This window comes from Sphaerodactylus townsendi, linkage group LG08 (assembly GCF_021028975.2).
Source record: "Sphaerodactylus townsendi isolate TG3544 linkage group LG08, MPM_Stown_v2.3, whole genome shotgun sequence".
Classification (NCBI taxonomy): Eukaryota; Metazoa; Chordata; class Lepidosauria; order Squamata; family Sphaerodactylidae; genus Sphaerodactylus; species Sphaerodactylus townsendi.
In genome coordinates this window covers 98,927,853-98,954,791 of record NC_059432.1, presented here as the reverse complement: position 1 = coordinate 98,954,791, position 26,939 = coordinate 98,927,853, and the positions used below count along the sequence as shown (strand labels likewise).

At 46.9% G+C, this 26,939-nt stretch overlaps 1 protein-coding gene across 2 annotated transcripts in view; it reads left to right on the top strand.

The window, feature by feature from the left end:
- Positions 1–25,632, top strand: part of MFN1 (mitofusin 1) — a 39,752-nt gene extending 14,120 nt beyond the window's left edge. For both annotated transcript variants that reach the window (XM_048505898.1, XM_048505899.1), the window contains 13 exons: positions 2,121–2,229; positions 3,510–3,617; positions 5,080–5,233; positions 5,352–5,419; positions 9,856–9,977; positions 12,090–12,216; positions 12,875–12,979; positions 14,158–14,260; positions 17,218–17,447; positions 18,486–18,641; positions 19,817–20,013; positions 22,535–22,669; positions 25,264–25,632. In XM_048505898.1, coding sequence (XP_048361855.1) covers positions 2,121–2,229; positions 3,510–3,617; positions 5,080–5,233; positions 5,352–5,419; positions 9,856–9,977; positions 12,090–12,216; positions 12,875–12,979; positions 14,158–14,260; positions 17,218–17,447; positions 18,486–18,641; positions 19,817–20,013; positions 22,535–22,669; positions 25,264–25,330 — 1,681 coding nt within the window. In that variant the 3' untranslated portion in view covers positions 25,331–25,632. The remainder of the gene's footprint in view (positions 1–2,120; positions 2,230–3,509; positions 3,618–5,079; positions 5,234–5,351; positions 5,420–9,855; positions 9,978–12,089; positions 12,217–12,874; positions 12,980–14,157; positions 14,261–17,217; positions 17,448–18,485; positions 18,642–19,816; positions 20,014–22,534; positions 22,670–25,263) is intronic.
- Positions 25,633–26,939: the final 1,307 nt, after the last annotated feature.

Sequence of the window (26,939 nt, the reverse complement as noted above, 5' to 3'; positions counted from 1 at the left end):
GAGCACCTTCCCTATGAGGAGAGGCTGCAGCGTTTGGGACTCTTTCGTTTGGAGAGGAGACGGCTGAGGGGGGATATGATTGAAGTCTATAAAATTATGCATGGGGTAGAAAATGTTGACAGAGAGAAATTTTTCTCTTTCTCACAATACTAGAACCAGGGGGCATTCATTGAAAATGCTGGGGGGAAGAATTAGGACTAATAAAAGGAAACACTTCTTCACGCAACGTGTGATTGGTGTTTGGAATATGCTGCCACAGGAGGTGGTGATGGCTACTAACCTGGATAGCTTTAGAAAGGGCTTGGACAGATTTATGGAGGAGAAGTCGATCTATGGCTACCAATCATGATCCTCCTTGATCTGAGATTGCAAATGCCTTAACAGACCAGGTGCTTGGGAGCAACAGCCGCAGAAGGCCATTGCTTTCACATCCTGCATGTGAGCTCCCAAAGGCACCTGGTGGGCCACTGCGAGTAGCAGAGTGCTGGACTAGATGGACTCTGGTCTGATCCAGCTGGCTTGTTCTTATGTTCTTATTTTCTTAACCAGCCCTAACAGAGTTGGGATACCTGGAGTTTGGGAGCGGCAGAAACATAGACCCTGGATGGGACCTCAAAAGGGTCATGTAGTCCAGCACTCTGCACAAGTCAGGAGATTCACAACTGCCCCCTCCCCTCCCCCAGTGACCCCTGTTCCATGCCAGAGGAAGGCCAAAAACCCTCTCCTGCATCCCTGGCCAATCTGGCCTGGAGGAAAATTCCTTCCTGGCTCCAAAGTGGTGATTGGGACGTGAAAAAGGGCCATGAGAACCAACTGCTGATGCAACCCTTCCGGACCTCCCCCTCATGATCTGCCAAAGTTCTCAGAATCAGCCTTGCTTCCTTCGCTGCCGCTGGTTCCCTCGTGTCTCGCTTATCTGGCACGTTTCTTTAAATTCGTAGCCGGCCCCATTGTTGGCTCTGGTTCTAAGAGGCACACAGGAAACAGTATGGAAAGGATATTTGTCGTCCTCCTGTGAGACGGCCAGAAAGAGGATTTCTTGGGATGCAGCATAGCGGGCTGCCATTTCCCGCTCTTGTGCAAACTCTTCCTCTCTTAATGTTTGGGCGGGGAGATTTGTGTTGATCCCTCTTCCAGCCGCACCTCCCTGCCTGACCTGCATAATTTTTGCAGGGGAATCATCCAAAGTCTTGCCTTGAGAGTAGAGAGAGAGAGACGTTAGTTGTGTCGTCAAAATCTTGAGACCCCGTTAGAAATGGATTTTATAAAGGTTCATGACGACAAAGCAGAACAGTGTCCAGATAGTTACTGTATTCAGTGACGTTTTGAAAAAGACAACTTAAGCATGGTTAAGGTTTCTTAAAGAGGAACACAACGTGTGATTGGTGTTTGGAATATGCTGCCACAGGAGGTGGTGATGGCTACTAACCTGGATAGCTTTAGAAAGGGCTTGGACAGATTTATGGAGGAGAAGTCGATCTATGGCTACCAATCTTGATCCTCCTTGATCTGAGATTGCAAATGCCTTAACAGACCAGGTGCTCGGGAGCAACAGCCGCAGAAGGCCATTGCTTTCACATCCTGCATGTGAGCTCCCAAAGGCACCTGGTGGGCCACTGCGAGTAGCAGAGTGCTGGACTAGATGGACTCTGGTCTGATCCAGCACATGCCTCAGAATAGTTGATAATATAAAACAGCATCCCCCCCCCCATGTGTGAATCAAAACAGCATAGCATTCACTGAAACAGTTCCTTAGAAGCTCAAAGTTACTTTCAAGTTACAGATAAGGCACCTGCGGGAGGAAAAGAGAACTACAGCAACCAGCATAGCATCAACCCCAGTAATAGCCCAGCCCCCATGACACACATCATGACACTATTCCTGAGGATCTGCTTCCCCCCCCCCCCGCCCCCGCCTTCAGAACACTTGGGGGCACACCAGTGTTGGGTGACAGTAGATTCGTCCCAGCCATTCCTGACTGGCTTCGTGCAGGAACCTGAAAACCAGTGCAACATTTTTATTGTTTTTTTCCTCCCTCCTGTACAAACTTATTTCTCCATTTGCATTTCTAAATTGGCAGAAGGGATAGCTAGGTCACGCTCTTTGTCTTCGCCCCATAGCCCCGGCACGGATGTCACCACCGAGCTGGACAGCTGGATCGACAAGTTCTGTTTGGATGCCGATGTCTTCGTTTTAGTTGCCAACTCAGAATCGACTCTCATGAATACGGTAAATTGGGAGGGTAGGGGTCATCCTTTAATTGTGCTGTGTTCTCCCTACTCTTTCAGCCTGGAATCAAACCCTGTCAGGATGGAGTAATGATTGAGAGCAGCTGGACTCTTAATCTGGAGACCCGGGTTTGATTCCCCGCTCCTCCACATCAACGGTGGAGTCTTATCTGGTGAACCAGATTTTTTTCCTGGGTATACCGAGGTCAAGGTACAAATCAACACTCAATAGAAATGAAGGGGAATAAGCTTCTTAGACTAGCCAAAAGAAATGTTACTGAATTAACAGGAAGAGGGTAGAGTTAAATCAAGTAAATAAAAATAGAGGCGCTACAGAAAGGAAATAAATGTCTATGTGAAATACAAATACAGTGTGAGCCCTTTCCCTAACAAACTATCTGCTGCTTAGTGACTGGGCAGTGAAAAAAGTAGAGAAGCCAACCATGTACTTGAGGTAGTAAACTAGATTCCAAAACCAGTTACAAACTGGATGGGTGGAGGTGGAAAATAACCGGCTGGCCCAAGTCGCTTAACTAGATTAGAGCTGAATGTTACACTTACGGTCTCGGGTCTTGCGCTGTCCTGCTTTTACATTTATGTTCAATATGCCATGGGTTGGCCTTCTCACTAACTTAGCCGTCTTAGTGAATTTAGTGTTGGATCTTTCCAATGATTTCCACATGCATATGCCGGGGGGGTGGGGGTGGGGGTGGTGATTTTAGCTGATTTCCATCTGCAGTGGCAAACCTCCAACTCCCTTCACCCAGGAGCAGCATTTTAGGGGCTGTTTTAACCAGCATGGGGTAGAAAATGTTGACAGAAATTTTTCTCTCTTTCTCACAATGCTAGAACCAGGGGGCATTCATTGAAAATGCTGGGGGGAAGAATTAGGACTAATAAAAGGGAACACTTCTTCACGCAACGTGTGATTGGTGTTTGGAATATGCTGCCACAGGAGGTGGTGATGGCCACTAACCTGGATCGCTTTAAAAGGGGCTTGGACAGATTTATGGAGGAGAAGTCGATTTATGGCTACCAATCATGATCCTCCTTGATCTGAGATTGCAAATGCCTTAACAGTCCAGGTGTTCGGGAGCAACAGCCGCAGAAGGCCATTGCTTTCACCTCCTGCATGTGAGCTCTGATCCAGCTGGCTTGTTCTTATGTTCTTAAGAGGAGGGAAAGCCTTTCCCTCTGTAGAGGTTTTCAGATTGGGGTCTGTGCTCGTTTTCTCTTTTCTTTTAAAGCTGCGATTTGTAAACTTTCTCTGTCCTCTTTTAGGAGAAACATTTTTTTCACAAAGTGAATGAGAAACTTTCTAAGCCAAACATCTTCATCCTGAACAATCGCTGGGATGCTTCTGCATCAGAGCCCGAGTACATGGAGGACGTGAGTTTATGGTTCTTTCAGTGGTTTTGTTTCAGTGGGAGGCTACTGATTGCCACCCAAGGGCGGGACTGCAACTGCTCAGAGTCTCCAACCAAAATTAATGACACAGCACTCTTAACTATAGGGTTAAATTTTGAACATAGCCAAACCGTTTTATTGACAAAGGATGAAAAGAAGCGTGAGGCGCAGCATGGGGTCTGATCTGAACACTGGGCAGGCCGAGTGCTGCCCCCCAGTGAAACCTTCCTCCAACCCACCTGTTGGAGGAAACCATTAACCTTGTGCAGTAACCGTGGATCTCAGCCGGGCAGCAGGCCACTTTCTGGAGATCCGTTTTGTGCAGCAATAGTGGAACTCAGCTGGGCGGTAGGCCACTTTCTGAAGAACCATCTTACCACCAAGGGGCGCAAGCAGTGGTGGGATCCAAAAATTTTAGTAACAGGTTCCTTCACCAGCCCTACCTCAGCAAAGGGGGCAGAGGCGTACCTAGGCAAACCTGAGCCCTGGGCAAAACCTGAGTTGGATGCCCCTCCCATGGGCAGCCACCCCGCCACGACCCCCCCAATTTTTTTTTGCACCAGGTCATTTCTAAATCATCATCACATTATAGAAAATGCCCCAACTCACAAATCTGAACACAGCAATGGTGAAACACACAGGTTCTTTGATAGAGACTGGTGAGGTAAAAGGTACGAAAGGCTGAGAATCAATGAATTGCAGTACCTGAAAGGAATTAACTCAGTTCAGGGAATTACATTATTAGTCGCAATTGCTACATGGAACCTTCACGTTCAAAGGCAGTGTGCCTCTCGGGGAGGCGAGGGTGTGGAGATGGAAAAGCGGACCCAATTAGTAACCCCCTCTCGGCACACACAAATAATTAGTAACCCACTCTCGGGAACTGGTGAGAACCTGCTGGATCCCACCTCTGGGCACAAGCCACAATAGCCCACGTCTGGGCGTCCTGACCCACGGCTTGCTCCACCCCAAACCTCTTAAGGAGTTTCCGCCAAAGAGAGTTAGCTCCCCAGCTCCCCTCACCATCAGGTCAGCTCCCATGCGCCAACTACCGGCTTGACTATGACAGCAAACACATGTGTTAACATTGACCAAAAGGGAGAGGTGGGTGGGAAACTTGCTACCGCTCTGCTCCAGGGGAGGGGCCAAGGGCCAGGTCAAAGCCTTATAAAGGCTCCCGACTGCCTCTCTTGCTGACGTCATTATGCCGACAATTGCCTATAATGGGCATGGCCACCGCCTGCCTTCCGCCCTTCTAGGGCAGGCTCAGCGGGGCCAATTTGCAGTGCCTTTCCCGGGCAGCAATGGCTGGCTCCGCTAATTCGGTGCCGCTCTTTCTCTGGATCAACAATTATAAAAACTGTGGGTTGAAAACCATTGGAAGGTTTGAGTCCATAGATACTCTCAGCCGTTGTCCTGATATGCCACTCCTGTCTTCTTTCAGGTACGGAAACAGCACATGAACCGTTGCCTCACTTTCTTGGTGGAGGAACTCAAAGTTGTGGACCCCTCTGAAGCCCAGAACCGTATCTTTTTTGTTTCAGCCAAGGAGGTCCTTAGCGCTCGAAAACAGAGAGCTCAGGGAATGCCAGAGGGAGGTGCGTACCCCTGTGACCATTTTTGAACGTTCACCTGGTCAGAATAATTGAAAATAAAGAAGACGTTTGCTGAACAGCTTTGGATAATTACGTTCTGCCATTCTGTTATGCTTCACAGGGGGTGCGCTCGCCGAGGGATTCCAGACACGGTTCCAAGAATTCCAGCACTTTGAGAAAGTGTTTGAGGTAATTTTTCTGACCGCCGAAAAAAAATGGTGCTTTTTTAAAAACAAACACACAAAAACAGAGGAAGGTGTATTATTTATTTATTTATTTATACTTTAGACTTTTATACTGCCCTGTCCCCGGGGGGGCTCTGGGCGGTGTATAACATATAAACGGAATACAATCATAAAATAACTAAAAACCTTTAAAAGCAGCGATAAGAACAATAAAACTAAGTATACTAATGTAGTAAATACAAGTTTAAATGTAAGTGGCGTCCAGCAACTCGATTTTCAAAGTCCTTTTCCCTAGAGGGAGGAGTGGCAAGTCCCATTAGATGACAAGCGGCCCAGATGTAAGGGCCTAAAGGGGGGGGCACTATCAGCGGCTGGTCCCTCCAAAGGCCCGGCGGAACAGCTCCGTCTTACAGGCCCTGCGGAACTCACCAAGGTCCCGCAGGGCCCGGACATCTGGAGGGAGAGAGTTCCACCAGGTCGGGGCCAGAGCCGTAAAGGCCCTGGCCCGCGTGGAGGCCAGCCACATCATCTAGGGGCCAGGGACCACCAGTAAATTGGCCTCTACCGATCAAAGAGGCCGTTTAGGGACATATGGGGTGATGCGGTCTCGAAGATACGATGGTCCCAGGCCACGTAAGGCCTTAAAGGTTAACACCAACACCTTGAAGAACCTTTCTGATGTGGGGGCAAATTGTCAATCTTCCATCCCCCATTTGGAGGCTATCGAAGCGTATGATCTTGTGGCGGTGTTCCGGCTGTGTGGAAAACTGGTTTGATCCAACTAGTTTTTCCACTGGTGAGGAGACAGAAGTCCCCCTTTGACCACCAAAAAAACTCTGCAGAAGATCGTGGAACCTGCATAGACAGAGGTCATACCAGGAAGGTGCGCAAAGGGTCTCCGGTTCAACCCCCCACGTCACTTCTCCACACCATTCCCAGGTCAGAAAATGCAGGGAGAGGGGGGAAAGTTCCCTCCCTCACACGCTGCCCACGTTATCAAGGGTCTATCTTTCTGTACATGTGTATTAAAATAATCTGTATCCTGTCCCTTCCACCAGCAAATGGAACTTCAGGGCAGGTTTCAGCTACAGTTAAAAACACAACTCACAAAATGATCATGACGATAAAAATCAAAACTATCAGCTGGCAAATCTTATTGCCTTCTGGGGCTCTTGGATGTGACCCAGGATCTAACGCAGAGCCCTTTGAAGCAAAGGAACAATCGGTTGTTTTAATTACAATACTGAGGGTGTGTTTTCAAAGAAAATAGGATGTTGGCTGTTATAATGGGAACTCTGGAGTTGTGAGACAAGGGAGGGACAAGGGAAGTCATGAGACTTGTATTCTTTGGTACCAAGGGAGGCGACTCATGTAACACTTTGATGATTATCGTTTGGATAATCTGAATTCTGGATTGAAGAGAAAAGGGTGCTGGCAAGAGGTTGCACTTAAAAACCATTGCACCGTTACATAAAAAATTGTCAGCGAACCTGCCGTTTATGTTCCAGTGTATCTATTCAAAAGAATGTTATTGAAATTGGGCCTCTCTCCAGTGGTAGTTCGTTCCCTGGCCTCTCCAGTTGAAGTCACCCAACAGGCTTCATGTGGAAGGGTGAGGAATCAAACTTGTTTCTCCAGATTAGAGTCTGCCAGTGTGGTGTGGTGGTTAAGAGCAGATGGATTCTAATCTGGAGAGTCAGGTTTGATTCCCCATTCCTCTACCCATGCGGCAGAGGCTTATCTGGTGAACTAGGTGTGTTTCCGCACTCCTACTTTCCTGCTGGGTGATCTTGGGCTAGTCACAGTTCTTCGGAACTCTCTCAGCCCCGCCTACCTCACAAAGTGTCTGTTGTGGGGAGAGGAATGGGAAAGGAGCTTGTGAGCCATCTTGAGCCTCCTTACAGGAGAGAAAGGTGGGGTATAATCCAAACACTACTCATAAATCCAAACTATTTACCACTATACCGTGCTGGTTCTCAGCGCAAAATGTCTTCTCACGTTTTGAGATGGTGATGAATGAACTTTGCTTGAGTTACACGTTTTGTCTTCTCTCTCTTTCTCTAGAATGTTACTAACTTTTGTGCTGTCCATAGTTCTTTTTCCCTACAGATTCTTTGCTTGTAGCTAGGTAGGATGCAGAGTGGAATCATAACCCATTTGCCCTCCCGCCTTCTTACCTTTCTGGAATCTCCAATACATCTTGTCTAGCTCTAACAATGTGCTGTTATCTATAAGCCTCTTGTCTTTCATTGCTGATTTCTAGATCTGCTTCATCGAGGAACAAGGATGATCATTTAACTGTTCCTTCTCTTTTGTTTTTCTTTTCTTTTTAATTCTGACCCTTCATTGCTAAGGCAGTAGAGCAGGACTCCAACATTAAAAAGACTGAGAAAAACTGAAAATGTCGTTTGCTGACTTACTCTGCGTAGTTTGCCTTGAGTCTCAGTGAAAGAAGTAGACTATAAATAACATAAAGAAATAAATTCAGCCCTGAGTGGAAGGAAAGACAAGGTTGAAAGCATACAAGAGTACATGTTTCTTATAAGAACATAAGAACTAGCCTGCTGGATCAGACCAGAGTCCATCTACTCCAGCACTCTGCTACTCGCAGTGGCCCACCAGGTGCCTTTGGGAGCTCACCTGCAGGATGTGAAAGCAATGGCCTGCTGCTGCTCCTGAGCACCTGGTTTGCAATCTGAGATCAAGGAGGATCAAGATTGGTAGCCATAGATCGACCATAGATTCTTCTCCCTGATTCCACCCCCTCCTCAACATTTCAGGTATTTGGGGGAAGTCTTCCACCATTCATAAGAACATCAGAGTAGCCCTGCTAGATCAAACCGACTGTCCATCCGGTCTAACATTTTGTTGCATACGATGGCCAATCAGCAGTCCCCCAAGCCAAGTCCTTTCTTCTTGTCCCCCGTCCCCAATCCTGTTCAGAGGGTAACTTGCCTCTAAACATGGAGGTTCCACTTATTCATTGATGGAGTTGTCTTCTATGTGTTAGTCTAATCCCCTTTTAGAGTCACCTGAATGTAGTCATAATTCTGAGGAAAGTAGGTGAACAGAGACAAGGAGGGCAAGTTGATAGGAACTGTACTCTTTAGGCCTTTTCAGGAGACAGGTGTCTCTGGAAACAGGGATGTTCAATGGAGAGGCACGACCTACTGGAAGTGCATTGGAAGCTTCATCCATCAGTGTCCTATCCTGCATATCTAGTGTGCCAACGGAGGGAAGAAGGCGTGGGTCCCGTAACCTGTGGTGTGATTTCAAGATGTCTGGGAACGGCACTAGGAGAATTACGTACCTGAAAAATAGTTTTTGGCTAGAGAATATGTTTCTCTGCCACCTGCTTCACACACTGGTAATCCAGGAATGACTTGAACTTCTCCCCTGTGGGGAGATGCACGTTGCCCGTACACCATCTCCCTTTCAGGCAAGGACCCATTTCAGGGGTTGGATACATGAGGATACAGCCCTGCCATCTCTGTATTGACATCCTGGTTCACATTTCCTGGATTTGGGCACAGTTAGATTTGAGTTCGGTAGCCCCTTAGGACCAACAAGATTTTGGGGGTTCTGAGCTTTCAAGAGGCGAAGCTGCCTTTGTCCGGGACAAGCTGTGAGATTCAGGTGCGAAAGCTTAAAGGACATTAGGGCCACTTCAAACGTTGTGCCGAGGCAAACTGAGGTCTGCCACAGGACATTGCATGTCTCAGGAAGCTGCGACTTATACAGATGTTGACTGCGTTCACACATTATGTTTTTAGGCATATACGTAAGACTTTGGGGTACATCTGAAAAACATCCTGCGTGGAGTGCCCTTTAGCAAGACGTGGCACCAGAGGCGTATCTTGGGAAAATGTAGCCCAGGGCAAAATCTGAGTTTTCCGCCCCCCCGTCGCTGCCCGTATGGGCAACCACCCTCCCCCACCACACCAAACAACACTTTTTTGCACCAGGTCTTGAAGTCAGTGTATGGACCTGGGGAAAAGGAGGAGGGGAGTGGGGGCAATTTTCCGATCCCCCACGTGACTAAATGGCCGCAGCCCAGGGACATTTGTCCCCATATGTCCCCCTGTGCGGTACGCCCCTGCGTAGCACCTGAATGGTCAATCCCAAATGAGCTTCCATTAACAATCACAATTGCTTTTGTTATTACTTTCTTTTGTGTTCTGCACATTACTGTGGACAAACCGTAAAGGAGAGCACTGACTCTTACGATTTTATCAACATGATTTTCTTTTTCGACTTTTGTTGTTTCACTGTGCTTTTCATCTCCCCCTTTGCTCTTTGTTTTCAATGTGCTTGTTTGTTTGTTTGGGAGGGGGTTAATTTGGGCTCCTGGCAGCACAGAGCGCTTTCTGACCTGAAATTCCTGCCTTGCGCCGAGTATGGAATTGCAGTAATGTGTTGTTGTGCCTTGGGCCCTCGCAGGAGTGTATCTCGCAGTCAGCCGTGAAAACAAAGTTCGAGCAGCACACTATCAGAGCTAAACAGATCCTAGATACTGTGAAAAATATTATGGACTCCATAAACGTGGCAGCAGCCGACCAAAGGTAGGCATCTCCCCTCACGGTTGCCTTCTTCAGCAGCAGCAGAGTCCCTTTCTGCACTGCCCCCCTTTGCCATGAGATACACAGCTCTTGGAGACCTGGGCTGATCAGAGGTAAGAACAGGATTGCTCCATGTATCAGGTCTGGGAGGGGGCCATGGCTCAGTGGAAGAGCATCTCCAGAAAATCCCCAGTTCGATCCCCGGCATCTCCCATTCAGAGGACCAGATGTTAGGTAATGTGACCTTTGCATGAAACTCTGGAGAGTCGTTTGCCAGCCAGAGCAGATGATTCTGTTCTTGACAGACTGATAAGCAGGTTTAGTACAAGTCACTAACGCGATTTGCACCTGTAGTCTTGCAGCAGAATAGAGCTGTATAACAGTTAGAAACGTTTCCAATTTAGTTCCGTACATAAACATTATTTCTTGACAATAACATGAACAAAATAGTGATGCCTCTCGCAATATATATATATATATATATATATCATATATATCATATATATATATATATATATATATATATCTCATATATATATATTGCGAGAGGCATCACTATTTTGTTCACGTTATTGTCAAGAAATAATGTTTATGTACGGATATATATATATATATCTGAAATCAACCCAACAAGTTTTGGTAGAAATGCTGGGTATCCTTTAGACCATAGATGTCAAACTCGTGGCCCTCCAGATGTTATAGACTACAGTTCCCATCATCCCCTGCCAGCATCATGCTGACAGGGGATGATGGGAACTTGAGTGCTGCGAGTAACAAACCTATGTGGAGTGTAGTGGAACAACAGACCTGGAAAGAGGAAACCACCACACTCCAGGCTGTCACCACCACATTAAAACATGAACACTGTGGTTTAATAAAGTGTGCAAATCTGCTAATCAGTTCCTATATAATACAGACAGCAGCAATGTTCAACACAAGCAACAGATGCAATCCATGGAAGGTATATTGCTACCGTAGCAATTAACGCCATATAAATGCGTCCAGTAGAGTTCCTGAAGCACACAAACACTATCTGTGTTCTCCGGAAGAGATTCTAGCGGTGACTGTCTGGTCCCAAAGGAAGAGCAGGGTCCAACAGTCACATTTCCTGTTTGTGACTTAGCTAGAAAGGGAACGTGTATGATGGGTTGTTCCTGCATGGTTTCCGTATGATTGACTCAAGGCAAGCGCAACAGTCAAAGTTACTGTATGTGACTCAGCCAGAAAGGGAGCATGAATGACAGGTTATTTCTGCATTGCTCTGGTATGCTCATAGGCAAGTGAAATAGTAATATGTTTACAGCATTCCATTGAGGAAAGAGTGAAAAGATCTCCTAATGCCACGGACCACAAATCCTTACCCTTGTATTTTTTTTCTATTCATGCCAATAAAAGGTGAATGATGATGACCACAAATCCTGAACATTGATTATTTATGTGGTACCGTATATACTCATGTATAAGCCGACTTGTGTATAAGCCGAGGCACCTAATTTTACTACCAAAACCTGGGAAAACGTATTGACTCACATATAAGCCGAAGGTGGGAAGCCAGGAGGCAGAGGGAGCTCCTTATTTGGGCAGTGACTCCCCCTGATGTCATTGCCTGAATAAGGAGCTCCGTCCACCTCTGGGCTGGGTTTGAGGAAGTCCAGGCAACCAGGAGGTAGAGGGAGCTCCTTATTTGGGCAACGACATCGGGGGAGTCACTGCCCAAATAAGGAGCTCCCTCTGCCTCCCGTGCTTTGAGGAAGCCCAGCCAGCCAGGGTTCCCCTTCACCCTCCGAGGAGGGCAGCAACAAGCGGCTTGAGCAGCCACAGGGAGGTTGTCCCGGCCACGCCCCAAGCCTCGGCAGAGGCCTGAAGAGCCGGCTGGTAAGCAGTGACTCGTGTATAAGCCAAGGGGGCATTTTTCAGCCTTAAAACAGGGCTGAAAAACTCGGCTTATACGCCAGTATATATGGTACTTTGAACTCATTAATTGCTTCATTTTCCTGTGGTACCAGAGAGTCACCACTAGGGGCAGCATTGTGGGTCTAGGTTTGTCTCCTCTGGGATATTTCTGGGGTGACCAGAAGTCAAGGGCCTGACCGAATGCCCTTCCCACCACTTTAGAGTACGTTCCATGGAGCAACGAGAGGAGCAGAAGGACAGGCTGGAGTTTGTCCGGAACCAGCTCAACCTTCTCACCGCTGACATTAAGTTAAAAATCAAAGAGGTTACGGAGGAAGTAGCAAATAAGGTAAGCTGGGCGCGGCTTGAGGGAAAAGGTCCTCTGTTGCTCCAGAACGGATCCCCAACTCCTTACTTCATAAGTTACTAACTGGCAACCATACAGGTCTTGTTGCATCCTCAAAACCGCAGCCCCTCTATCCCGATCTGCAGTGTTAGAAATGCTGCCAGGCTGCCTTACAGGGCACTCATAAGGCTGGCAAAGGGTCTGAAGTTAAAGGTGCATGTTTTGCATGCAGGGGGCTCCAGGTTCAGTCCCTGATGTCTCCATGCAAATAATTTCAACCCCCCCCCCCAAAAGTCATTTGAAAACAATACAGTGGTGTAGGAAGTTAAGAGCTCGTGTATCTAATCTGGAGGAACCGGATTTGATTCCCAGCTCTGCCGCCTGAGCTGTGGAGGCTTATCTGGGGAATTCAGATTAGCCTGTGCACTCCCACACACGCCAGCTGGGTGACCTTGGGCTAGTCACAGCTTCTCGGAGCTCTCTCAGCCCCACCTACCTCACAGGGTGTTTGTTGTGAGGGGGCAAGGGCAAGGAGTTTGTAAGCCCCTTTGAGTCTCCTATAGGAGAGAAAGGGGGGATATAAATCCAAACTCTTCTCTTCTTCATTTTTCCAAAAGATCATTTCTGCTGGTTGTCTTCTGGCACATTCCATCTTTTCCAGGTATCTTCTGCCATGACGGATGAAATTTGTCGATTGTCAGTGCTGGTTGATGAATTTGACTCTGATTTTCACCCATCCCTACAAGTTTTGAAATTATATAAAAGTGTAAGTCTTGCCCTAGATGGAAATCTTTTGTGAGTTGTGTTCAGCTTGTTGCGGTACTTGAACAACGGTTAGCAGTGAATTAACAGGAAGAGGATCAAGTTAAATCCAGTAAATACAAATTGAGGCACTGTCTGTTGCGGGGAGAGGAAGGGAAGGAGTTTGAGAGCCGCTTTGAGGCTCCTTGCGGTTGAGAAAAGCGGTGGTATGAATACAAACTCTTCTCCGAGCCAAAAGATTAGGCAGCAGGGGATGGGAAAGACCTCCGTCTGACGCCCTGGAGATCTGCTGTCCATCAGAGTGGACAACACTGACTGTAATGGGCTGATAGTTTGCCTCAGTAGGAGGCAGTTTCAGATGTTCAGTGTGGATGGAAAACTGTTTAAGGAATCTGAGGTACCTTAACGATGCGATGAGCTGCTGACCAAATAGGCGCCAAGGCAGAGAGAGGCGATCGGCCTGCTTGTTGCCTTGAGAGAGACTTTCTTGAGGGGACTTTGTCCCTATTTTGTACCTTAACTATGTTTTCCTCCTGTCCATGCCTGTGAATGGTTAGGAAAGGAAGTGAACAGACTTGTGTACCTGGAAGCAGTTCAGGCCTTATTAAAAAATTTTATTTGAGCATACAGCTGCCGTTAGCATTCAGGGGAAGCCAGAGGTGGGATCCAGCAGGTTCTTACAGGTTCCTGAGAGTAGGTTACTAATTATTTGTGTGTGCTGAGAGGGGGTTACTAATTGGTGATTTTGCCACCTGATTTTTGCCTTAGTTACGCCCCTCCGCCGCTCCTCAGCAGTAGTGCAAAGAACTTGAAGCAGTCTAGGAGGAGGTGCACCGGCGTGCATGGCAGCCTGCGCCTGTGTGCGTTCGTTTCCTGCCCAAGGATTGGCGCAGCGGCTGCGTCCTTGCCACAGCCCCACCCAGGAATGCCCTGCCCCGGAATGCCTGGCCCCGCCCCCGGAATGCCCTGCCCAGCCCCATTGGCACTACACCACAGTTTGAATCCCACCACCATGGGAACCTGTTACTAAATTTTTTTGGATCCCACCACTTGCTTTCCGTTAGCATCCCAAGACAACAATGTATCCCTTGTGTTTGTTTGCTGGGTGACTGATTAGCAGCTCTACGTTGGTCGGCTAATTCATTGACTGTTTGATTTTTTTTCCTCTGTGAAACATTCCAGGAACTCAACAAGCACATAGAAGAAGGCTTGGGAAAGAACCTGGCCGACCGGTGCTCCAGTGAAGTCAACCTGTCCATGTATCAGTCGCAACAGGAAATGATCGGTAACGTTTAGGCAAAGGAATGCGTTTTACTATGCGTATTATTGTTGCCTCTGGCAATACATTATATTATTGTCGTCTATTTTATGTTGCATTCTCTGAATCGATTGTGGCAGGGACAGCGGAGTATAAATTAAATAAATAAATGAGGTTCTCCTTCTACCTGCCCCCAGGAGCAGCAGTGGCGTAGCAGGTTAAGAGCAGGTGCATTCTAATCTGGAGGAACCGGGTTTGATTTCCCCCCTCTTCCGTCTGAGCTGTGGAGGCTTATCTGGGGAATTCAGATTAGCCTGTACACTCCCACGCACACTAGCTGGGTGACCTTGGGCTAGTCACAGCTTCTCGGAGCTCTCTCAGCCCCACCCACCTCACAGGGTGTTTGTTGTGAGGGGTGGAAGGGCAAGGAGATTGTAAGCCCCTTTGAGTCTCCTGCAGGAGAGAAAGGGGGGATATAAATCCAAACTCTTCTCCTTCTTCTGTCACATGTGGGAATCAAGGAGGGAAAGGGACATGGCTCGTGGGTAGTGCCTCTGCGTGGCATGCAGAAAGTCCCAGGTTCCGTCCCCTGCAACAGTCACTCTAATTTTGTTCTTCTGCATAGAACTGAGCTGCCGACAAGAGCTCCCCCTGCTGGGTGGCTGCCCAACCTGCGTGGCACCTGTACGGTGTCTCTGCATCCACCTGGCCAACGGGGAACATTGGTCCCAAGCATCACCAAGTAAAATGATCTGGTGGTAGGTGATGTGAGGATGTCCTCCTGAGACCCCGGAGAACTACTGCCAGTTTGAGTAGGTCATATTCAGGGGCAGGGTTGTGACTCAGTAGTAGATTATCCGTTTTGTATGTGGAAGGTCACCAGTTCAATCCCTGGCTTCTCCAGTTCAAAGGACCAGAGAGTAGGTATTACTGACCTTTATGGTCCAAGGCTCTAATCCACTGTGGAGGTGCACCATGTGATCAAATGCCCACAATCCTTTGGGGAAGCTGTCGTCAAAAGAGGCCTTTCTTCCCTCTCGGACCAGTGGCAGAGCTTGTAAGATCTAACCTGAAGTCTCTGATGTGATACCCGCTGACCCCTTTCCTGCTGCCCACCAAGTGCTTTTAGGAAGTGGGATGGGCTAGTTCGGCATTAGCCATACAGATTAAAGGGCTTTTAAGATCCTGTTTAGCAGAGCTTCTGCCTGAAATGTTGAAGAAATACTAGTAGTTATGTGTAACCCTGTTCCATGACCTTTTGTGATTGGTGCCGCCTCTTGAGGCAGCCATTTTTGTGATTGGCTCCACCTCCTGTGTCAGCCATTTTGTAATTGTGCCCACCACTCTGGGTCATAGTTGCAGAGGTGCCTGCAGGCTTGAAAAGTTTGGGGGAACCATGAGCTGACCTTTCCACTTTAGTTTGTCACTGAAACTGACCTTCATTTCCAAACACCCCCTCCCCCCAAAATCTTATTTATGCCAATCAAAATGCAGGCACAAAACAAGTAGCTACACCTCTGCCTATAAGAATTAATCATTTCAAGTAATAGCTTAGACCTAACACATTATTTTAAAAAATCTTCCAAAATACATGTCTGCGTTGGTATTATGTTTATATTAATCAACCTTTTTAAAACACAAAACCAGTAGTTTTATTATTATATAATTACTAATGATACTTCTGATGTTCTTACAGGGATTTGTTATAAGATGCTATTTATTATTATAGATGTTGTAATGTGGTAGTGTTGTGATGCTCTGTTCTTATATATTGTCATACTAGTGTGGCCCGGCCAAGCGTTGATGTGGCTTATTGTGGTGAAATGGGAAAGGAACAGTAGCAGCAAATCAATTGCAGAGGCCAGCAGTATGTGCTCATGCAAACACGCAGCCTGATACTGTGCGATCTCAGTGATGTGTGTACCTGCATTCCTTGGGGGGTGGGGGGGTGGAAAGGCACCCCTCCCACACATCTAGGCTGGCTGGTCATGATCCTTTACCTGGGAGTAAGTTTGGTTGGTGGCAATGGGTGTCGCTTCTGAGGAAACCCTCTGAGAGGCGCGACACAGCCATTCAAAGTATGTCATGGTTGCTGTACTGAGCTTGCTCCTGAGTAATGTGTGCCTGGTTTTCTTAACTGCAACCGCAGTATTCAGGGAATCTAGGGTGTCTGGCCCCTCCCTCCCGTCACTTGCATGTCGCCCCTCACTCTCTTCCCTCCCTCACTTCTCTTCCCTTGCATGCCACCCCTCCCCCTCTCTCCCCTTTCCCTCTCCCTCGTGTGTATGTGTTTCACTTCCACTCGAGTTACTGCCTATGTACTGTTTCCACTGCTCATATCTGGCCATCTGAGTGAACATTCTAAGCAGCACGAACATTCTAAGGGTGACAGTTACACACAGGCAGCTGCATGTCCTTCACCATGGAGCGCCAGGAAAAAGGCGTTTTGCCTGGGCCAGGTGTGAAATTTCTGGTATGTGAACATCTAAAAACACTCTCGCCTGGCTGACTATAGTGGCTGGGAATTTTCAGAGGAATTGGCCCAGCAGTTACTGAGGTATACTGTCATCAACAAAAACACTGTTAGCTATTTATATATATAGATTATGAAATGTTCTTATGTTTGGCTAGCAAATATTATGTTAATGAGGTTTTTATTTTTGTTAATCTGATACGGAAATGTTGAATATTTATCTGGTTGAAATGCTGTTAAGGGTTTGAAATTGTTCTTATTGCTGAGACTATGATTAGTTTTATTGTATTGTATGATTATGTATTGTTATGATGCACTGTGTTACTATGATGTTGTTCCCCGCCCTGAGCCCTTCGGAGGAGGGCGGTATACAAATTAAATTTCCATTCCAATCCAATCCAAGTACAGTCCAAGTACCACAAGCAGCTGTGATGGCTGGGAAGCACATCTGTAAAACTATTAACTGCGCTCAACCTCAATCTCCTCCTTTTTTGACATTTATTTCTTTTAGAAAACCTGAAGCCGCTCCTGCCTTCCGGGGTTCAGAATCAGCTCCATTTGCTCATTCCATGCAGGAAGTTTGACCTCAGCTACGATCTGAACTGCCACAGCCTCTGCGCCGATTTCCAAGAAGACGTCACGTTCCGGTTTTCCTTGGGCTGGTCTGCCCTCGTCAGCCGGTTCCTCGGCCCCAAAAACACTCACCGGATGCTGCTGGGCATGACGGAGCCAGCCCTGGCCGTAAGTGTCCAAAACGGCTTTTCTCAGTGGATGAAGCTGGTGTTGATGGCTTGTTCAGGCAGATCCTAATAAATGGGTCACAACCTCAACCTCGACATGGAATTCTCTTGTGCTCAAGGACTCAGCAGCAAAGCAGAGCAGAGCTTGGATCCTGCAGGAAACTTCCACTAATAGATTTTCGTTGATTTTTCCTCTCCCTTGCACTGATTCTCCCAATTTACTCTTGTGGCAGGGGCAGGCGGGGGGAGTTCCTTAGTCCATTAGGAGCAGCATTTCAGGAATCACAGAGTTAAAAGTTGGAAGGGGCCTAAGGACCATCTGGCCCAAACCCTTCACCACGCAGGATGATCTTAGCATCCATGACAAATAATCATCCAACCTTTGTTTAAACCCCTCCAAGGAACCCGCAACAGCCCTGAGCCACTGATTCCACCATTTTGGGCTCCACCAAGAAAGTCTCGTTCTACTGATGGAAATGCCTTCCATCAGCAGAGATCTACTGCAGGATCCAAGGCCAGTGTCCAGAGCCAGTGTGGTGTTGTGGTTAAGTGCAGGTGCACTCTAACCTAGAGAACTGGGTTTGATTCCCCACTCTTCCACTTGAGCTGTGGAGGCTTATCTGGTGAACCAGATTAGCTTGTGCACTCCAGCACATGCCAGCTGGGTGACCTTGGGCTAGTCACAGTTCTTCAGAGCTCTCTCAGCCCCACCCACCTCACAGGGTGTCTGTGTGGGGAGAGGAAGGCAAAGGAGCTTGTAAGCCACCTGGAGTCTCCTTACAAGAGAGAAAGGAGGGATAGAAATCCAAACTACTCCTCCTACTCCTACTTTTTTCTTCTTCTTCTTCTTCCTACTACTACTACTACTACTACTACTACTACTACTACTACACGGGTGTTCAGAGTTGCCTTCAGCAGTGAAACAACAAGTCATCTTAGGCACGCATGTTCCAATGCAAAGTTTATTAAAATCACTGTTTGTCAGAATGGGGGTCTGGTCCTCCCTTAAGACTTAGTGCTTTACCCTCTTCTCTCTCAGCTCCCAAGGTCTCTCGCCTCGACACCTTGCACTGCCGTTGCCCCTCCCTTGGCCCCAGAGAATCCATCCCAAGAAGAACTCATGGTTTCCTTGGTCACAAATCTGGCATCGTTGACATCTCGGACCTCCATGACCGTCATCATCGTTGGAGGAGTGGTAAGTTCTGTGGTTGTTTTTTTGCCTTCGTACGAAATTGTGGAAAGGGTTAGACCCCTCTCAGGGCTGGCAGTGTGTAGTCTATGCTGCTATGGCTCTCCATCCTGAGATTGCAGCTCTGCACGGCTACCTCCTTGCCAAAATCTATGCATGCCATACTTTCATAACAATTGCACAATCAACTAGGATCTTTAGACCATGGCACTGAGTTGTCAGTATATCTGAACATGTGTAACATCCATCATAACATTGCAGCAAAGTAGCAATACTAATATGTCTAAAGTCAAGGGGTTTTTGTTGTTCCCCCTCCCCTTTTCTTGTATTTCCAAGATTCCCCTCCTGCTTTCATCTTCAGAATCCTATTTTGATGAAGATACAGTGACAACTTGGAGCTGTTCTGTGCACAGCCACATAGTTAAGACCGCATCTCTGGGTTGCAGCTTTTAAATGTGGGGTTTTTTTTTATTGGTTTAGGATTTTTTTTTAGTGTAAACCAAAGAGCAACGAAGTATCTTTAAAAAGCAGCACACACAGCAAAGAAAAGCAGTTGGTAAAACTCCCATTAGTTTTCACCTCGTCTTTCAACTGCCAGGAGCAAAATCGGGTTTTTGCATTTTTTTAAATGGTTTTCAAACAAACAGACAAAAAAAAAAAGGCCACTGAAATCCTTCTGAACTATAGGAATCTTGGAAATGCCTCAGCTCCTTCGAGATGCTCTTGTAGCTCCTTGAGAAGGTGAATTTTTGAGCTGGGCTTTCATCCAGAATTTCTGTAGGTTTTGGGAGAGCTGATACAGGCTGTGTTTACCTGTATTGTCGAAGGCTTTCACGGCCGGAATCACTGGGGTGCTGTGTGGTTTCCGGGCTGTATGGCCGTGTTCTGGCAGCATTCTCTCCTGATGTTTTGCCTGCGCCTTGTGGCTGGCATCTTCAGAGGATCTGATACTCTACTTACTTTCCTACTATCAGATCCTCTGAAGATGCCAATACTGAAATCACGAGCAAAGCGTTAGGAAAGAATTCTGCCAAATTTCTGGCCAACAAACCACAGCACCAATGTTTACCTGTGTTTCCCTTCTCATAAGCAAAAGTCTTCATAACAGGTCAGATTCTTGTGCCCTCTCCTCAGATCTGTCAATCACCGCTTGAGTGCTGAACTTTCATTTTCTCTTCCAGGTTTGGCGAACGGTTGGCTGGAAGATCATCTCCCTGTCCTTGAGCATGTATGGGCTGCTGTATCTCTATGAGAGGCTCACCTGGACGACCAGAGCCAAAGAGCGCGCCTTTAAAAAGCAATTTGTCAACTATGCCACCGAAAAGCTGCAGATGATAGTCACTTTCACCAGTAAAAATTGCAGCCATCAAGTGCAGCAGTACGTCGCCTCTGTTTTCGGTCCTTTGTCGGTCCCCCGTCCCCAACGGAAGACATTCCCCCGTTTGGCCCATCTTCTCAGGAAGCTGCACAGTGCTTGGAAAGACGTGGTGGTAGACTGAAATAGCATCTTCCTCCTTGAAAGTACAGGGTGATAGTTTACATCCTGTTCTTACCTGCTTATAGTTTTGCCTTTCTCAGGTGCAAGAAAAAGTTGAAAGCACCAGTGTTAGGGGACTAGATCTGGAAGAGCCAATCTTGGTGGATCAAAAAGAAGCAATAGGTGCTGAGTTCTTTGCAAGCATTTGTAGCGCTCTGCTAGGCTGTGTTAATTCCACTTACACTTACTGGATTCAGATTCAGAGACCTTTATCAGGCATATGCAACATAGGGACAAAGAATAGCAGTGAATCCAGTAAAGAACAGCGTGAGTGATGTGAACAGAAGCCAAGGGAACCTAATCCAAAATGCGCAGCCAAAATTTGGGTATAGTTTCAGTTATTTCAGCCTCAGGATTGTTGAGCTAAAAAATCATTTTTGTATTGGTAGGAAGGTCTGAGAACCCGCCTAATATCCTTGAAAGCTCAGGGTGGCCAACAGCATTCACAATGTATTGTCAAAGGCTTTCACGGCTAGATTCAACTGGTTCTGGTCGGTTTTCCGGGCTGTGTGGCCATGGTCTGGTGGATCTTGTTCCTAAAATCTGTGTGAAACAGACCTCTCTCTGTGATACACCTCTGAAGATGCCAGCCACAGATGCAGGCGACACATTAGGAACAAGATCCACCAGACCACGGCCACACAGCCCGGAAAACCCACCAGAACCAGCATTCACAATGTCTTCCCTGTTGGCTCCACTCCCCCCCCCCCCACCTCCGCTTTACTCTCTGGTAATTTAGAACCAATTACCATCAAATGTCTTTCCTCAAAAGCAATTCTGCCACTACTACTTTTAAAATCAGCCTTGCCTAGACATATGAGAGTGTGGTGTAATGGCGAAAGAGCGGCTAGATTTGAGTCTGGTAGCACCTGAGAGCTACCAAGATTCTCTGAGTATGAGTTTTGAGAGTCAAAGCCCACATCCCAAAGATCTTGTTGGTCTCTGAGGTACCACTGGACTCGAATCTAGCTGTTCTTACCACAAACCAACAGAGGTACCATCTGAAACGATCTTTATGGTTACGGACAGACAGGCTAGTACTGGAGAGGTTTTGGTTCACCTCCTCACTCTGTTGTGCAGCTCATTGGGCGACCTTGGGCCAATCACTCTCTTTTGGCTGACCTACTTTGCAGGGTTGTTATGAGGATGAAATGGAGGTTCCAGAGAGCCTTTTAGTTCATTCCCTTCCCCCACCTTTGACCTACTTTGCAGGGTTGTTAAGAGGATGAAATGGAGGTCCTTGTTCCAGAGAGCCTTTTAGTTCATTCCCTTCCCACACCTGCCAAGAAAAGCCGCATCCTACTAACTACCTGCACCCTAAATCATTGCTGCAAACAGCAATGCCAGATGGGTGCTGAGCTGCATTTTCCTCTTCCTCTGGCCTCAATTTCAGTGAACGTGAAACGTTTCTGGGTGTAGGCATTGTCCATGAATCTGAAGCAAAGCAGCTCGAAAAGTTAGGTTGACCTTTTTGAGGAAGAAAGGTCATTTGTATTCCATTCAGAATGGAACTACCTTTCTGGTTTTCCTGCTTGAAGAGCTGCGGGCAGTTCCAAAGCCTGTGTTTTCCTTTGCCAACAGAATTTGGGCTGGTCTTGCTAAGCGGGATTCATTATCTCGGTTCATAAACCTTCAACATTCTGCAGCAAGACAACCTAAATTGTGAGACCTGAATACACTTGATCTGGACTTTGTTGCCTGTGTCGTATAGCGGGCTCTGTTTTCAGGATCTCTAGCATCCCTGTTTTTGTTTTTTACTTGAAGCAGTGCATGGAGAGCAGATCTCACTTTTAGAAGCGATGAATTCTTCACTGCTGTTTTCTTCAACCATTTTGTTTCTCCTTCATGACAGCAGACAGTGGAGACAGGGGCAACTATGTTTGGGTGTGCGTGCAGTATCTTGCTTGGAATGAACCTCTGTTTAAAGTTTCCTTTTTGCCCAGGCTGGATCAGGAAGGAAATGTTCTAAAGTAAACAGAAGGCTTGTATGGGTGCTGTGTGGTTTCCGGGCTGTATGGCCGTGTTCTAGCAGCATTCTGTCCTGACGTTTCGCCTGCATCTGTGGCTGGCATCTTCAGAGGATCATGCCAGATGCCAGCCTGAACAGAGGTACGGTGGCCGAGAAACGTCGGGAAGAGAATGCTACTAGAATTCTGACCATATGCTTCCGCACAACATGTATATTCGACCATGAAGAAAGCCTTAGACAATTACACAGAAGAGCATGTAGTTAAATCCTGGAGAGTCCTGTTCGTGTTGTGGCCCAGGACGCAAAGGCAGCGCCGTCTGGTCGCAGTCTTCCATTCTGGGCTTAGCAGGTGGAGCACATGCATGAGTCTGACCTTTTCTGGCTTTCTCACAGGGAAATGGCCACAACGTTCGCTCGCCTCTGCCAGCAAGTCGACATCACTGAGAAAAACCTGGAAGGAGAGATTGCCAGGTTGTCCAAAGAGATTGACCAGCTAGAGAAAATCCAGAGCAACTCCAAGCAGCTACGGTAACTGATCCAGGAGAGGAGGCCTGTTCTGGGCTGACAGGGGTAGAGGTTGCTGTTTCCAAAAATTGAATCTCGAAAAGCTTCCTGGTGTTGGCTGAAGTGTAGGTAGACGTAAAATGACGGCATTGTATTGAGTCCATGGGAGATGTTGGGTCAGAGGGGCCTCTTCAGGCATTTTGTGGGCAAAGTGCTGGCAAGTTGCAGATGGCTAATGGCAACCCCAGCAAGGGACTTTCAAGGCAAGTGAGAACCAACGATGGTTTGCCTTTCCTGCAGGCCTCTCCTTGGTGGCCTTCCATGTACCAACCGTGCTTAGCTTTTGAGATCAGATGAAATGGACGACACCAGGCTGCTGTCCTTCCCCTTCAGACATTGTGCGTTTTTGGCCATCAAGTCACAGCTAAGTTTCGGTGACCCTGTGGAGTTTTCAAGACAAGTGACATTTAGAGGTGTTTTGCTGTTGTCTGCCTGTGCATCATGCCCCTGGTGTTCCCTGGAGGTCTCCCATCCAAATACTTTGTCATGGCCGAGGCTGAGAGTGTGTGACTGGCCCAAGGTCACCCAGCAATTTTCCATGGCAGAGGGGGGGGAATCGAACCTGGGTTTCCATATCCTTGTTCAACACCTTAGCCAGGACACCTTCCTTTCCCTAGAAAAGGACTGGAGTTCATGAACTTGCAATGGTGCAGATACAGACTCCCTTCTCTCCCTCCCCCCGCCCCGGAAAGATCCAGTCATAAAATCGTGGCCTGAAAAATATGCTTCTCACTCAGTCTTTTTAAAAAACTGAACATCCAGTCTGATACAAAGTTCTGGTGAACTGAAAAACTTGCTTGGTTCTACTAAAAGGTTTTCAACTAAACCCTTTGGGGCAGGGTGTTCAGCTGCCATACTGTAGTCAAAATACTGCTCACCATCTGAATTCGATCCCGACACAAGTCAGTTTCGGGTAGCCAGCTGAAGGTTAACTCAGCCTTCCATCCTGCCACGATGGTAAAACGATTATTTATTTATTATTTCCATTTATACCCCGCCATATCTCCAGAGACCCAGTTTGCTAGAGGTAACATGTAGACAACTGGGAAAGGTGATGGCAAACGATCCCATAAACATAGTCTTCCTAGTAAACCTCGTGCTGCGACATCACTCCATGGGTCAGTAATGATCTATGTTTGTGCAGGGGGCTGCCTTTACCTTTAATTAAAGGTATTACAGGGATTTTGTTCACCACTTTGACCCCTGAATCACGATCTGAAACAGTACTGCCCCCTCATGGCAGGAAGTTGCACAGCATCTTTAATGCTGTAAGGCACTTACCAAATAAATGAATCAACCTTCCCTGTGTACAGAGCCAATGTGATGAGGTAGGATCTGGAGAGTCCTGGGCTAGGATGTGGATTTTAGGTCCCATTCAGCCGTGAAACCCACTGGGTGCATTTAGACTGCTCACTCTCTCAGCCTAACCTGCCTCGCAGGGCTCTTAAGGCAAAATGAGCCCTTTGGGGGGCTGGGAGGGGGGCTATAAATGTGAAATAATAAATAAATAAATAAATGTGGGAGAATCATGTATACTGCATAGGATGAAAATGTATCAGAACCATTACAATAAGGTTGATGGTCTAGTGGCCTGAAGACTCTACAGTAGTGGAGTTGATCCATGTCTGAAGTATCTTATGATTGTAGAGGCACCACCACATTGGAGGTCTCTCTTGCCTGTTTCCATGTGGTTAGCGTAGTGGAGCCAGCATGGTGTCGTGATGAAGAGCGGCAGAATCTTACGTGGAGAACCAGGTCTCGTTCCCCCACTCCTTCACATGAAGCCTCTCCTTCACATGAAGAGTCTCAGAACTCTCTCATCCCACACAGAGCCACTTAATGGCAAACCACCTCTCAAGTCTCTTGCCTCAAGAACCTTATAGGGTTGCGAAGTCAGCTGAGACTTGATGGCACTTTTCACCACCAGTGCAGTATTAGAATTGGCCCTTGGCAATCATGGTGCCCAATGATTATTGTGGCTGATTTCACAGCTGCCATTTCTTTAGCTGGTTGTTAACCTTTCATGGTGCCCAATGATTATTACGGTTGATTTCACAGCTGCCGGTTCTTTAGCTGGTTGTTAACCTTTCCTGGTGCCCAATGATTATTACGATTGATTTCACAGCTGCCAATTCTTTAGCTGGTTGTTAGGCTTTCATTACAATTCAAACCTCGCCCAGAGGCCTAGGAAGTCGTAATGTATTGGTGTAGCATTTGTGCAGATCCCAGCAGGGCTGCCTTCTGAATCTGACAGATGTAGATTTTGTCGATGTGAAGATGTTTCAAGTGCTGCCCTAGTGTTTTCAAAATAGCGCTCTGGGTACCATCTATTATTGTTATGATTTATTCAATTTCTATGCCACTCTTCCAAATCAGCTCAGGGTGGCTCACAACAGAAAATACAAAATATACACACAACATGTGTATAGTGTGCATGTTGCTGAAAATCAGTTTGGATCCCTTTCAGTTGCTCATGATACCGGGTGGGGTTGCAACCGGGCTTGGTCTACAGAAGAAGGGCACGATCTCAATCTTTTTTCTTCCTTTCTGTCTTACAGGAAAAAATCCGTCCAGTTGGAGAATGAACTCGACGGTTTCACAAAGCAGTTTCTCCAAACAAAATGAGACTTCCATTATTCTCCACCCCCAAATGCTCCAAATGGAGCTTAGACGATGTGATTTTCCACAGTCCAGCTACATGAATTTTTCAAGCCCTCTCTGCTGCCGCCCAATGCCTTTTTGATGTTTAGATAATGAACTGGGGCCCGGAGGTGTGGGGAGCCGGAAAGTATTATTTAACCACTCACTCGGTCATTTTGCAATTTTTCTTAAAAAAAGAAAAAAAATATTTATACTAACTAGGAATATGAAATGTATTCTTTGGAAATGAAAAAAGAAATCCAAGAAAAATAAACTAGCAAGCCGTACAGTATTTTGTATTAGCTTTTACCCCAGGACTAGTCTTTTCTTCCTGGCATCCAGAAAGAGGAGCAAGCCCCCCCAACAACTATGTGACAGGAACTCTTAGGGCCAAACTTAGCAGGAGGCCATCCCTGGGTTTGTGGCACTCTTTCGTAGAGTCGTGCAACAACCTCTATGAGTGCTGTGGCTGCCCAATTTCACTTGGGACCATTCTCATAAAAAGAGAGTCCTTACGCTGCAGCAGTCCTAATCAGAATTGAGCCCCTGGCACTTCCCTAGGGTGACACCAGGGACTCCATCCCATCTCATTCGGTCCTTAACTGCATTTCTCTGATTGATACCATATTGAAGGTTTATGAAATTAACAATCCCAGGTAGTCTCACCGGCTTTTGAAGTCACTTTTTTGAGCTGCATATTGAAGCTTTATTTCCTTGCCAATGAAGTTCCACAGTTAAGTTCGCACCTTTCATTGGCCGCAGGGATTAGGGTGGTTTTACGTAGCTTTGCGAGGCATGCTTTGCTCTCATTTCCCCCCCAAACGATAGCCAAATTCCTACAAGCCAATGGTGTGAAATGCTAGAATAAGAGTGATTGGAACAACTGATATTGAATTTTCTGTGGGCAGTGAGTTTAACTACAACGGTTTCTGCAGTGTTTTTTTTAACTTAGCCCTGCCTTACCTAGTTTTGATGGACTTGAACCTGTGTAACAGTTATGATTTATTACTTTACTTCACGCACATGGCCTCCGATTCTTTCAGAGAGCCTGAGATACACTGAAAAAGGAATGGGATGCAGGGTGACGTATGCTTCTCGGCGGCTCTGGTTCTTCTGCACGGACACACACACGTGGCACAAGCAAACTGACGCATGTTTTGTTTTGTAATGCTTTTCCAGATGTGTGTAACTAGAACTAAAGCATTTTAAAGAGGAGTGCAATGAAGATGTGCATGTTTTTGAAGCAAAAGTAGAATGAATTCTTAGTCCCCGTTTTATACTGGTGCTTGAAAGGAAAATATCACTGGCCATTAAGGGCTACCGAAACATTTGCTTCGTTTCCAGACTGGTTTCTTGCCAAGCAAGAAATGAGAATTGTCGTTATGTGTCCTTACGCCCCCCTGCCCCAGCCCGGTCCACTTATACCCGTGGTGGCGAACCTTTGGCACTCCAGATATTATGGACTACAATTCCTATCAGCCCCTGCCAGCATGGGAATTGTAGTCCAAAACATCTGGAGTGCCAAAGGTTCACCACTACTGACTTATACCATCTGAATATTAAGTGTAGCTGTTCTGCAGTTTGCTTAGAAGCA